Source organism: Lactuca sativa, chromosome 7, assembly GCF_002870075.4.
Source record: "Lactuca sativa cultivar Salinas chromosome 7, Lsat_Salinas_v11, whole genome shotgun sequence".
In the NCBI taxonomy this organism is placed as follows: Eukaryota; Viridiplantae; Streptophyta; class Magnoliopsida; order Asterales; family Asteraceae; genus Lactuca; species Lactuca sativa.
The window spans coordinates 63,896,813-63,910,575 of record NC_056629.2 but is presented as its reverse complement, the minus strand read 5'-3'; the positions used below and the strand labels follow the sequence as shown (position 1 = coordinate 63,910,575).

General features: G+C 43.4%; 2 protein-coding genes across 2 annotated transcripts; both read left to right on the top strand.

The window, feature by feature from the left end:
• Positions 1-1,704: 1,704 nt before the first annotated feature.
• LOC111877814 (auxin-responsive protein IAA28) lies at positions 1,705-4,064 on the top strand. The gene is made up of 4 exons (XM_023874321.3): positions 1,705-2,178; positions 3,000-3,241; positions 3,600-3,672; positions 3,785-4,064. The coding sequence occupies exons 1-4, from the start codon at positions 1,880-1,882 to the stop codon at positions 3,834-3,836; spliced, it is 666 nt and encodes a 221-aa protein (XP_023730089.1). The 5' UTR covers positions 1,705-1,879; the 3' UTR covers positions 3,837-4,064.
• Positions 4,065-4,644: 580 nt separating this feature from the next.
• On the top strand, positions 4,645-5,184 carry LOC111877791 (uncharacterized). The gene has a single exon (XM_023874292.1). The coding sequence runs from the start codon at positions 4,645-4,647 to the stop codon at positions 5,182-5,184; it is 540 nt and encodes a 179-aa protein (XP_023730060.1).
• The last annotated feature ends 8,579 nt before the right edge of the window (positions 5,185-13,763 follow it).

Below are 13,763 nucleotides of genomic sequence, written 5' to 3'. Positions count from 1 at the left end.
TGAATTTGTTATCTAGTTTTTTATGAACATTAAATAATTGGATCTAGTGATTGAGCAATCCTAGAGTTAGGTGAATAAAATTTAGTTACTTTGATTGTTTTACAGAGCATAATTAATCCATAATTTGTGCTTGATTTACTTGTCTTGACCTTGGATAGGCAATTCATTGATTCATCATTCATATTCCAATTCATACTTAAGGAATTGGTAATCAATATAATTTTTCCACCAGAAATCGACCATGGGAGACTGGGAATTTAGAACTAAATGGAAGTACTCTTAAACTTGAATTAAAAATCGTTTTCTTTGCTTGCTTAGTCTTAATAGTTGCTTAATTGGTATTTGTTTGATTTAAGTTGTTGGTCTTGCTAAATCAGTACCCCCCCCCTCATTTAAAGTTATTTCTTAGTTTAATTATTAGTAGTTATTTTCTAATTAGAATTATGTTTCCTATGTACGATACTCGACTTACTTTACTTTACTATAATTTGATTAGGTTCACTGCCTAAGTGCGATTAGTTAGTTAAGTTGTGTTAGATTTTTAAATAAAACTAGTAAGTATATAAATTGCGCATCAGTGGAGATAGAACATTCGAACCTTTGCTCTAGCATACATGCAAATCATATACTCTTTGATTTTCAACAAACATTTTGTTGGGTAACCCATGATGCATGTAAGGTGCTTGCCAACATCTGTCATGCGTCATGGGCAAGAAAATATGTTCCCAACATTCATTGTAATTTATTCCACGTTGATATTTTAGAATTCATCCTGGTGTTATCGGTTAATGAACACAATGTACTGATAATAATGCTTATTGAGGTAACTCGTGAGTACATTCAATGTATTTTTGTTCAATGTTGTCTAATGGGAGGTAAAATACTATAAAATATTGAATTATTATTTACTTCTAAAAATATCATAAATCATAATGTTTATTTTTTTGGGAGGTTGACTAACACACTCACCCCGTATGCAAAGATGGTCTTTCACAAGAGGATGTAAATGTTTGTTTGGTGGCATGCAACAAAGATCCCGTCCGAGATCCTATCTCCAATCCCTAGAGCATTTATCAAGTTTTTAGTTTTAAAACTTTTATTGTAGATTTGAACCACAACACATTTTAATGTGGTAAGTGGCACAATCACGATATAGGGCACGGTCATGCTATTGCGAGATTACATTATTCAAACATTAAGAAATTTGATTATATGGCTCAGATATATTACTGGACTGATGTGTTATGAACTACAAGCAGTCGCAAAATATGCATCATCTTCCTCTCCATCTGAATGAGAAATGATAGATCCATTGATAGTCGTTTAATCCCTATATAACCAAATATTTATTTTTATATGTTTGTTATTGATTTGAAGTGACAAATAAAAATTATTATTGCATATTACTTTTTACATATTACAAAGAAAAAAACATAATTTAGAAATATCGTATAGTTATTTCACTTATAAATAACAAAATACATAAATACAAGATCATTTTGAGATCAATGATTCTAATCCAAATATTTAAATAAATAAATAAATAAAACCTTTGGACAATGATGCTAGTTCAAAAAAATTTAGACCAAAGTAGCGATTTTTGCCTAACCACGAGGACCATTTTGTGGTTTTGTCTTAAAGAAACTTAAGTAATGTTGCCATGTTGGTACATTGCGACTCGTTTGAATGAAGTGCCTTCCCCCTCCCACCACTTTCTCTCTCACACAGCTTCACATTCAATACGTGTGAGACAAAATCCAACACCAAGATACATCATGTTTATGTGAATGTGTGTGTGTCTGTTGACAGACAGAAGGGCTATGACAGAACATGCCGAAATTAATCCTTTTAAAGTGATGTATATTTACGACATATTTCAATGATGTATGCAAAAATGGAGCTTCAACTGGCCCTGTCTCTCTCTTCTTCTTCGTCTTCATCTTCTACACAGTTTGATCTGAACGATCAGAACCATGAAACTGTACAAGGAAAAGCCATGTTTGGGTTCATGAAAACGGAGGATTTATTGAAAAGGAAGCTTTGCGTTAATGGCGATGACGATGAAGAAGAGTTCCATGTCCCTGAAACACTGCCTCTTCTTTTCTGCAACAATAGTAACGAAGATTATGGTGATGATGTGAATGAAGTTGAATCCACTTTTATGTTCATCAATCACAAGTAATTATTTTCGCTTTCCTCTTTTTTTCTTTGATGATTATCATGGTATTTAGATTCTGATTTTTTGTGAAAGAAACATGGTAGCCTTAGTATATACTCTTTTCCATTTTGTTGAAAAATATACTAATTATTATTTTTGAACAGCATATATAATTATTATGATAAATATGTTAGCTTATATGTAATTAATTAACACGATAAATATGACTAAACCGACATGTTACTACAAATTAAAGTAATCTAATTATTTTTTTACATGGCAAAATGGGTCGGGTCACTTTGACTTCCATGCACTCTTTGATTTTTCTTTAGAATCTTTAATCAATAGATAATATGTTAAGTGGAGAAATTAAATACCCTTCTATCTATATAGGAGAATATTTGTTTGGTGTCAAAAATATTTTTAATTAAATTGATTTGGAAATTAGAACGCTTTATTTGTTTGGTTTCACTTAAGGCAACTTCTATGATCCGTTAAAAATAAAATGTAACTAAGGTTGACTCGTTTGAAGGCATAAATTAAGATCTAATGAAATTTACATGGTTCGTCAGAGCCACTCTACATGCCAAGTAGAAAAGATTTATTATTAATTTTGTCAAATCTTTACAACTACATAGAAATCTATATATAAAGCTAGCCATTTGAGGTATTTAATTTTGACCATTAAAACATATTAGATTTCCATCATAAAACTGCATATGGACACCTATTGCTTGGTTGCATAGCAATGATCCGGTCCAATCAGATTTCAGAATTCAACAGTAACACATATACCGCATGTTTGTCATATATATTGACTATTGTGTTGGTTTTCTATTAGAAACGGCGGAGATGAGAATGGTGTAATCGGGTGGCCACCGGTGAAATCAAGTAGGAAGAAGCTTTGCCACCAGAACCATGGTGGCAGTGGTGGTGATGATGGTCGTCGAGGAAGCGGAGGGTCAAAGTCAATGTATGTTAAGGTGCAAATGGAAGGAGATGGAATTGCAAGAAAGATTGACCTTAATCTACACCATTCTTACCATACACTCGTTCACACGTTAGCCCATATGTTTGGGAAGTGTAAGTACCTATGATAATATTGTGGATTAATAATCAAACAACTTTTTTTTTGAGGCTACTACTATTAATATACCCTTTTATTTATTATATACTTTCTTAGTTTGATAAAACATCAAATCAGTGGTATAATAAGTAATTAGGAATGCATATTTGATAAAGTAAATATTAAAATATTAAAATAGAAATGTATATTTAATAGTAGCGAGGGTGTATGAATAAAATCACATTTTTTAATATATGTTATAAAAATAATATTGTCTTTAGATATTATTTAAAAGATTTTGATGTTGAATTGTTTGTCAAAATACTTATAGATGTTGTCTTCATAACATGTATGATCATGATGTTGGAGAAACAGGTAAAGAAGAAGTGAAGCTTACGTATCAAGACCAAGAAGGGGATTGGTTGCTTGCTACTGACGTGCCTTGGGGGTATTTTAGTAATTCATGCGAATTATAATTCAATAAAATCTAATACATGCTTAATATTCACAATGATGGTCGATCAGGATTACATTCTTACCCCTATTTCTAAATTTTGCAGATCATTTATGGAGGCAGTTCAGCGCCTAAAACTACTACGAAGTAGTTATTGAAAGATTTGCAAGATAGACCCTTCATCGTTTTGGTAGAATTGGAGCTAGAATATAAGTAAAACTATTAGAAATATATAATTTTCTGTTCTAAATACAATGCGTTGATTAATTATGTGGTATCGCGTGGTTTTTATGTGATGGTGTGAATTCTTGACGATGTGTGCGGATTTAATTTCATAATTTTCTTCTATTTGTCTGAATGAATTTTACTGTTTTAGTTTGCTTTTATTTCATTGGTTATACGCTTTTAACGAGTGTTTCCTGTTCCTTAATGACTATTCATGATCGTGTATATTATTTATGTGTACATCCTGAATGAGTTATATATTCATTAGTGAGAATAGGATCAAGGAAAATAGTTAGTTTACACAAGGATACCTCATAGTTCTTTTCTTAATGCTTATCCTTTCTTTCTCTCTTTTCGTTTCTTGCAATCCACAGTCAGCTTCACTGGGTTTGTCGGAATTCAATTCATTTCATCATCTTTAATTTCTCGGTCATCGAGCTCTTTTTCTTCATTCATCATGACTATTGAAAAATCATATGGTATTACCAATATTAAAGCGTACGTCCCAGTTATTTTGGATGATGATCGTTTGAAGTCTGAACTATGATTTATGGAGAGTATTATTTGAAACCCTTGTAATAGTTTTGGAGTCCGAGATTGTCATGTTGAAATAAACAAAGAAGCAACAACTGAACAACACTAGTAAAAAAAAAGAATGGGACCGAATTGACTCGATTGTCAGTTTGTGGATTTATGGAACGATTTCACAGCCTATTCTTCATAGATTTTGGAAAAAAATATATGATTGCTCATCAAGTTTGTAAGAATCTCGAGACACTCTTTCATGACAAAAAAGACGCCAAAGTCGTGCAGCTCGACAATGAACTATGTAAAACTACTATTGGTGATTCAAAAATCATAGAATATTACACTCGGATCAAGACGGTTGATGACTTGATTGATAATATTGATGTTGCAGTCCCAAAAAAGAACATTGTCATGTACACCATCATTGGATTGTCTTTCAAGATCGATTATATTGCCAATTTAATATGTCATCGTGTGCATGTTCGTATCTTCATGAAGACAATATCCATGCTTCTCCTTGAAGAACAGTGCATAGGTCAAAATCACACTCGTACTGTAAAAGCCTCAAACATGGAAAACTCATCATATCCTATGATCATAGAACACTCAAATATGATCACAGAACACTCAAATAGTATTAATCTAAGCAACAACATTCAAGGTGGTTATAATTGTGGAGGTCGTGGTGGGAGATGCCACGATCGAACATCTGAACACGGTGACAATTGTGATACTGTCAACACACAACAATAGCCATAACAGGGGTGAGGGTATGACTAGTGCCTGTGGGCGTATCCCATACTGAATACATCTCGCTAGCCTTAAGCGGTGACTGTTGGGCCTTAACAGTCATGGCCCCAACCTTCATTCAGGTGGCCCAACTTGCAGCTCTAGCCTTAATTCGAGTGTCCCAACTCAACAAACCAGTTTTTAGCCTAGTAGATCAGTAATGGTTCGATTAATCACATCTATCTTGCATTTCAAGCCAACATCCCTCAATATTTGTGGGCTTACTTTAGTTCTCATGCCTATACTTCCACATACCAACCATCATTGCTTCCGCAAATGTTCAACATCTTATCATCGAATGATCTAGGCACAAACGGGTGATACATGGATTTATTAGGAGTATGCTGAAACGACCCAAAAATACGACCCAAAAAAAAATTCGTTTTTAATACCATCAAAACTATAATCAGAGTATCATATAGATAAACCATGCGTGATATGTCCCAAAGGATAATAAGTACTGTGCGGAAAATGTAACATGCTATATCCAAAACAACAACTAAATCAAATCCAACTAAAGCTGAAACGGTGGTGTGTGCGATGCCGTCATCCAGAGCTCTTCCCTTTGCTTGCGGAAGTACCTGAAACCAAAACTGAAACTGTAAGCATGAATCTTAGTGAGCTCCCCCAACTTACCACATACCATACAACAACATATAAACACATATTGGGCCTTGCCCACTGCATCGGGTCGGGACCCGGAAAACTGCATCGGACCGAAGTCCGGAACTGACTGGGACCTTGTCCCCTGCATCGGACCGAAGTCCGGAACTAACTGCATCGGACCGAGGTCCGGAACTGACTGCATCGGACCGAAGTCCGGAACTAACTGGGACCGTGTCCCCTGCATCGGACCGAGGTCCGGGACTGACTGCACATAGCATAGCATATCATAACAATTTATACTGCATACTGCATCGGGCCGTGGCCCGGAACATAACACATACACATAGCACATAAAACATGTCTGAACCACGAAGGCATCAAACATACTAACTACTACATCGGACCGAAGTCCGGAAACTACTATTAACTGGACGGGCCGGCATTGTGGCCTTAGACCCGCCCCTACGGGAAGGAAACTCACCTCGTAAGCTAGCGGATGAGAGTGCGGCTCGGAAAGCTAACGGCTGCTGCTCCTGAATCTCCTCGGCTACAAATCCATAAACACACTCAATCAATCACTAGCACTGTACTCAGGGCTGACTCGCCGAGTCGGGATACCCGACTCGCCGAGTCCTAGACTCTCCGTTCAACTCTTACCAGCTGTCACTCGTCGAGTGTGGCATCGACTCGACGAGTATCCTCTGGATCCAAAACTCAGATGATCTTCATCCGACTCGCCGAGTCAGATGAACAGACTCGACGAGTTGTTCTTAATCCTCAAGGAGATTGCCTTGGACTCGCCGAGTTGTATGAACAAACTCGCCGAGTCCCTCCATTACTGAGTCTACTCTTAACTCGCTGAGTCCACTTCCTAACTCACCTCGTACACTCGACACTGAAGAAACTGAAGAATTCGGGACTCGCGACCTGACTCGTCGAGTCGTTCCTCCGACTCGCCGAGTCGCCGCCATGCAACATATTTTTACTCGATTTCTCTTGAATCCAACACATGCAAATGATAGATCTAGGTCCATTAAGCTGTTTTACCACGTAAAGTTTCCAACTTTACGTGCACAACCACATGAATGAGGGAAATAAGACTAAAATATGCACAATAAGGGTAGATCCATGGCTAATAAGCAATGTAACTCCAAAAAGACAGTGGATCTGGACTCTTCAACACCCCAACACTCAGATCCAAAGGTATATCGGCTCAATAACACAATCAAGCAAGCATAAAGCTTGGAACAAGCATCAAATAGCCCTTAAAAGAGCTCTAATGGAAGTTTAAACATGAAACCAGAAGAGAACTCCGAAAATACCTCAATAAGTTCACACTTGATCTTGGATCTTGGCACTAGAACTCGTTTCCTTGCTTCCTTCTTCTTCTCCTTCTTCACCCCTTCACAAAATGGAACAAGATCACTTATAAGCTCACAAGAGGGAGGTTTAGGGTTTTTCACAGTGCTCTCAGGGGGAAAGTGACGGAATGGAGGCTATAATGGGGTTTAAATAGTGAGCAAACCCGGGGAGTTAGGGTTTCACCCAGACGGACGGACTCGCCGAGTCCAGGATATGGACTCGCCGAGTCGCCGGCTCCCGCGTGCACAAGATGCGCGTCCTGACTCGGCGAGTCAGGCTAGGACTCGCCGAGTCCCTCTTGAAAACTTAGCCCAAATCAAATTAATTAACATACCGGAAACGGGTCGTTACAATTCTCCCCCACTTGTTTCAGACTTCGTCCTCGAAGTCTGCTACGGTTGGATCTGCGAATAACTCCGGGTAGTGCGTTCTCATTTCTTCTTCAGCCTCCCATGTCCACTCAGACCCCTTCCGATGCTGCCACTGCACCTTTACCAGCTGAATTACCTTGTTCCTCAAGGTCTTGGTCTTCCGTTCCAAAATTGCTATTGGCTTCTCGATATAATTCAAGCCGCTATCGACCTGGATATCCTCCAAGGGAACGACCGCTGTCTCGTCCACTAGACACTTCCTCAACTGCGACACGTGGAAGGTGTTGTGTATCAAACTGAGCTCCGCAGGAAGATCTAACCGGTAAGCAACCCGACCCACCCGGGCCAAAACCCTGAAAGGACCAATAAATCTGGGGCCCAATTTGCCCCTCTTCCGGAACCTGATGACACCTTTCCAAGGTGAGACTTTCAGAAGAACCATGTCTCCTACCTGGAACTCCAAGTCTGAACGCCTCCTGTCGGCGTAGCTCTTCTGCCGACTCTGCGCAGTCTGCAGTCTACTACGGACCTGCTGGATCAGTTCCGTCGTCTTGAGCACCACTTCAGTGCTCCCCATAACCCGCTGACCGACCTCGCCCCAACAAATCGGGGTCCTGCACTTCCTGCCATATAACATCTCAAAAGGAGGTCGATCAATGCTCGCATGATAGCTGTTGTTATACGAGAATTCCGCTAAGGGAAGATACGTATCCCAACAGCCCCCAAAATCCAGGACGCATGCCCTAAGCATGTCCTCGAGAGTCTGAATCGTCCTCTCGCTCTTCCCGTCAGTCTGAGGATGAAAAGCGGTGCTGAAATGGAGACGAGTACCCATCTCGTCGTGAAACCGCTTCCAGAATCTGGACGTGAAGCGAACATCTCGGTCCGACACTACCGATACCGGCACTCCATGACGTGCCACAATCTCTCGCACATAGATATCGGCTAACCTTTCCGCCGATATACTCTCCTGGATCGGGATAAAATGGGCACTCTTCGTCAACCGATCCACCACTACCCATATCGAATCTACTCCACGTGCGGTCCTGGGAAGTTTGGTGATAAAATCCATGGTGATGTCCTCCCATTTCCACACGGGAATATCCAACGGCTGCATCTTGCCGTGAGGTCTCTGGTGCTCCGCCTTGACCTTTCGGCAGGTCAGGCACCTCTCGACGTACCAAGCGACGTCCCGCTTCATGCAGGGCCACCAATAATCAGGTCGAAGATCTCGATACATCTTCGTCGCCCCTGGATGGATAGAAAATCGAGACTTATGAGCCTCGTCCATCAATACCTGCCGTACCCCGCCCCAGTGCGGTACCCACACCCTACCATGAAGCGTCATCAAACCCCGACTGTCGTAGTCGAACGAAGCTACTCGACCCACTATCCTCTCGCACTTCTGCCTCTCCTCCTTGAGACCCTCCATCTGAGCCTCCTTGATCCGCTCCAACAAAGGAGTGATTACCGTCATCCTCATACACAAATCCCTGATAGGGGCCGTCGACACCTTGCGGCTCAGGGCATCGGCCACCACGTTGGCCTTCCCTGGATGATACAGGATCTCACAGTCATAGTCCTTCAGCACGTCCAACCATCTCCTTTGTCTCATATTCAAACTCGGCTGATCCATAAGGTATCGTAAACTCTTGTGGTCCGTGTAGATAGTACAGCGGACCCCATACAGGTAATGCCTCCAAATCTTGAGGGCAAATACAACTGCCCCCAGCTCCAAGTCGTGGGTAGGATAATTAGCCTCGTGAGGCTTCAACTGTCTCGAAGCATAAGCCACCACATGGCCTCGCTGCATCAACACTGCTCCCATACCTGTGATCGAAGCATCACAATAGACCACGAAATCCTCAACACCCTCTGGCAAGGTAAGGATCGGAGCCTCGCACAATCTCTGCCTAAGAGTCTCGAACGCCGCCTGCTGCTCAGGCCCCCAACGAAAAACTACCGACTTCTTGGTTAGTCGGGTGAGCGGCACTGCTATCTTGGAGAAATCCTGAATAAACCTCCGATAATACCCTGCCAATCCTAGGAAGCTCCGAATCTCAGATGGAGACCTCGGGACCTCCCATTGCATCACGGCCTCAATCTTGGCCGGGTCAACCAAAATACCCTTCTGATTAACGAGATGCCCAAGAAACTGCACCTCGCGTAACCAGAACTCGCACTTGGAGAACTTAGCGAACAGTCTCTCCCTCCTCAAAGTCTCCAACACCTCCCGCAGGTGCTCCTCGTGCTGTCCCTGCGTCTTGGAATACACCAAGATGTCATCGATGAACACTATCACTGACCGATCCAGCATCGGTCTACACACGCGGTTCATGAGATCCATGAACGCGGCTGGGGCATTGGTGAGCCCAAATGGCATCACCACAAACTCATAATGACCATACCGGGTCCTGAAAGCAGTCTTCTGCACATCCTCATCCCTGACCCTCATCTGGTGGTAACCGGAGCGTAGGTCGATCTTGGAGAACCAAGACGCTCCTTGGAGCTGATCAAACAAGTCGTCTATCCTCGGAAGTGGGTAACGGTTCTTCACTGTTACCTTATTCAACTCCCGGTAATCGATACACATCCGATGCGACCCGTCTTTCTTCCTCACAAATAAGATTGGCGCTCCCCAAGGCGAACTGCTCGGTCGAATGAAACCCTTGTCTAACAGCTCCTGAAGCTGTGTAGACAACTCCTGCATCTCAGGGGGAGCAAGTCGATATGGTGCTTTGGCTATCGGAGCCGCACCAGGAACCAGATCGATCCTGAACTCAACCTGCCTCTCAGGAGGTATCCCCGGCAAATCCTCGGGAAACACATCCGGGTAATCTCGAACAATAGGAACATCATCGATTGTCGTCTTGCCCTTATCCCGGGCATCCAAGACGTAGGCTACATAACCGGCGCAACCCTGCTGAACGTAGCGCCTCGCCCTAGCGGCAGAGCAGAAGGTCGATCCTCGCTGGGGCCTCTCGCCCTGAACCACTATCTCTCCCCCACTGGGAGTGCGAACCCTCACTAGCTGAAGCTCACAATCAATCACCGCCCCATTGGGGCTTAGCCAATCCATTCCCACAATAACTTTATTCCCGCGCAGGGGAATCGGAACCAAATCCACTGAAAACTGCCCCTCAAATATCTGAAGAGAACACCTTCTATATACTTTGTCGACCCTCACGGTCCTATCATCTGCTATCTCAACCTCTAATGGACAATCCAGTTCCCCCGGAGCTCTGCTAAATCTCTTGCTAAGCGCAAGCGATACAAATGATCGGGTGGCCCCCGAGTCAAACAATACCAAAGCAGGGATGCCGTTCACCGAGAACGACCCTAAATAAAGCGTACCATCAAATAATATTCAAACGATATATTAATAATTAAGAGATGAAAGAAATATACATACCCGTCACCACATCAGGAGTCGCTCGCGCCTCCTCTGCTGTCATCTGAAATGCCCTGCTCTTCGCCACCGGCGCATCAGCTCGGCCCTGACGGCCATCTGTGATCCTCAAGGTAGCAGGGGCGGGTGCATGCACCTTCCCTGCTGCAGCTAAACTGGGACACTGGGACCTTTTGTGTCCCCTCTGATTGCACTGAAAGCAAATCAGATCTGATGCTGTAACCGTAGTGGCAGGGGCCGTACAATCCCTACTCATATGCCCGGTCCGACCGCACTTGTAGCAGCCGGAACTCCCTGCCTTGCACGCCCCCTCGTGCAACCTCCCACACTTGCCACATCGACCGTGGCTCTGCTGACCCCTGGACCTGTGATCTGAAACCTTGGGCTTTTTGCCCACACTGCCTGCACCCGGAACCGCCTCCGGTTTCCTCTTCCTCTCCATCTCGAGATCAATCTCCCTCTCTCTGGCTCTAGCAATCATGTCGTCCAGTGTTTTGCAACTGGACCGGCTCACAAACATACGAATGTCGCTCCGCAACATCTCGTGATAACGGGCCTTCTTCATCTCCTCGTCTGCTGCATACTGAGGAACAAGAAGGGCCCGCTCCCTGAACTTGGCGGTGATCTCCACCACCGTCTCGGTAGTCTGGGTAAGATCCTGGAACTCCCTGGCTAACTGTTGCACCTCAATGACCGGTGCGAACTCCGCTCTGAACCTGGTAGAGAAATCAGCCCAGGTCATGGCATCCAATGCCGCATCATCCCCGATGGTATGTCCTACCTCCTCCCACCAGTCACGTGCCCTGTCCTTCAGGAGACAGGACGCCAATCTGACCTTGTCCCCCTCGGGACATCTGCTAGTGCGGAATGCGTTGGCCACATCCGCCAACCACCTGGTACTCGCTATGGGGTCCCGTGCCCCGAGATAGTCAGGAGCCCCGCATGCCCTGAACTCCCTGAAAGTGAGTGTGCGCGACCCCATCACGGCCGCCATCTCAGTACGGAAGGTACTCAGTCTCTCATCCATCATCTCCAAAATGCCCTCCTTAATCGAACCGAAGATCACAGGAGTCTGCTCAAGTATGATGCGAGTAATCTTAGAAGAAAGGAACTCTCTGGTCTGCTCATCGATCTGTCCGACCTCCGGGTCGGATCCCGATCCTGATCCTCCTCCGGCATCTGAACTGCCGGCTGCTGGCCTCGGACGCAAAACTACCATTCTGAAACATATCATAACAACATCAGAACATTGAAATATTTCAAGGGATCATGATACGACTACTAGCTTCCTGGTCTAATCTTGGCCTTCCTTGATTCGAATACGGATCCTCTGCTTCCAGTAGTATGGGCCCCTACTACCTTCCACATCTATCCATACTTTCCTCAAGAACTGCCTCGACTTCCCCAAGTCACTTCTACTGCTGCTATTCCCTGCTACTCTCACCCTAGGCTTGCCCTAGAGAAAACTCGAGCTCAATACGACTGGTCCTCAGCTGCTGTAGGTCTCCTTGCACTGCCAGTTAGCCATCACTTGAACACCATCACATGTGATGAGGATCGGATAATCCTTCAAGTAAAAGATCCGTCCCTACAACGGTTGGACTCAAACAAGAGCTGCGCAGTAGGGCCAGTTCCAGCACTCTGAGATTATTCAAACCTGATTACATGTGGTGTGACGTGTCCACCTAATGGCTAACTCCCATTACTCGGAATCCCACTAAGCACAAAGCAAGCAGCATTCGGACAAGGGAAACAGACTCACGCAAGCTATTCTTATAACAAGAAACTGCACTAGCATAGGATGCTAAGCTCATACGATCAGGCGTAACCTGAACAGGCTATCCTACTGCTGTCTACTCAATTCTAGCATGCAATATTCATAGAGCTGTAACACATAAGCAGGCACATAAGGCGTTCTCCTACACCCTTAGTTCTATTCTAGCATGCTGTTCTACTAAACTGAAATTGAACAAATAACTTGTATGGGTAATTTGGGAGTACTTACTTGAGCTCGGTTGACCGCATGCACACACCTTTTTCTTAAAACAATTCTTTTCCTTCTAAGTGTTTTCAAAATTCTTTTGTAAAAACATTTTATTAAAAATCTTTTATTTCCCTTTAGTTTGAGTTCAGATACACCCGAGAGTGTATCCGAATCCCTCAAACCAGGGCTCTGATACCAACTTGAAACGACCCAAAAATACGACCCAAAAAAAAATTCGTTTTTAATACCATCAAAACTATAATCAGAGTATCATATAGATAAACCATGCGTGATATGTCCCAAAGGATAATAAGTACTGTGCGGAAAATGTAACATGCTATATCCAAAACAACAACTAAATCAAATCCAACTAAAGCTGAAACGGTGGTGTGTGCGATGCCGTCATCCAGAGCTCTTCCCTTTGCTTGCGGAAGTACCTGAAACCAAAACTGAAACTGTAAGCATGAAGCTTAGTGAGCTCCCCCAACTTACCACATACCATACAACAACATATAAACACATATTGGGCCTTGCCCACTGCATCGGGTCGGGACCCGGAAAACTGCATCGGACCGAAGTCCGGAACTGACTGGGACCTTGTCCCCTGCATCGGACCGAAGTCCGGAACTAACTGCATCGGACCGAGGTCCGGAACTGACTGCATCGGACCGAAGTCCGGAACTAACTGGGACCGTGTCCCCTGCATCGGACCGAGGTCCGGGACTGACTGCACATAGCATAGCATATCATAACAATTTATACTGCATACTGCATCGGGCCGTGGCCCGGAACATAACACATACACATAGCA

Excerpts from the sequence above, each read along its gene's own strand:
- LOC111877791 (XM_023874292.1), top strand. The coding sequence starts at position 4,645 with ATGATTGCTCATCAAGTTTGTAAGAATCTCGAGACACTCTTTCATGAC.
- LOC111877814 (XM_023874321.3), top strand. The coding sequence starts at position 1,880 with ATGATGTATGCAAAAATGGAGCTTCAACTGGCCCTGTCTCTCTCTTCT. Across the intron at positions 2,179-2,999 it reads TTTATGTTCATCAATCACAA|AAACGGCGGAGATGAGAATG; the intron begins GTAATTATTTTC and ends GTTTTCTATTAG. Across the intron at positions 3,673-3,784 it reads GCTACTGACGTGCCTTGGGG|ATCATTTATGGAGGCAGTTC; the intron begins GTATTTTAGTAA and ends TAAATTTTGCAG.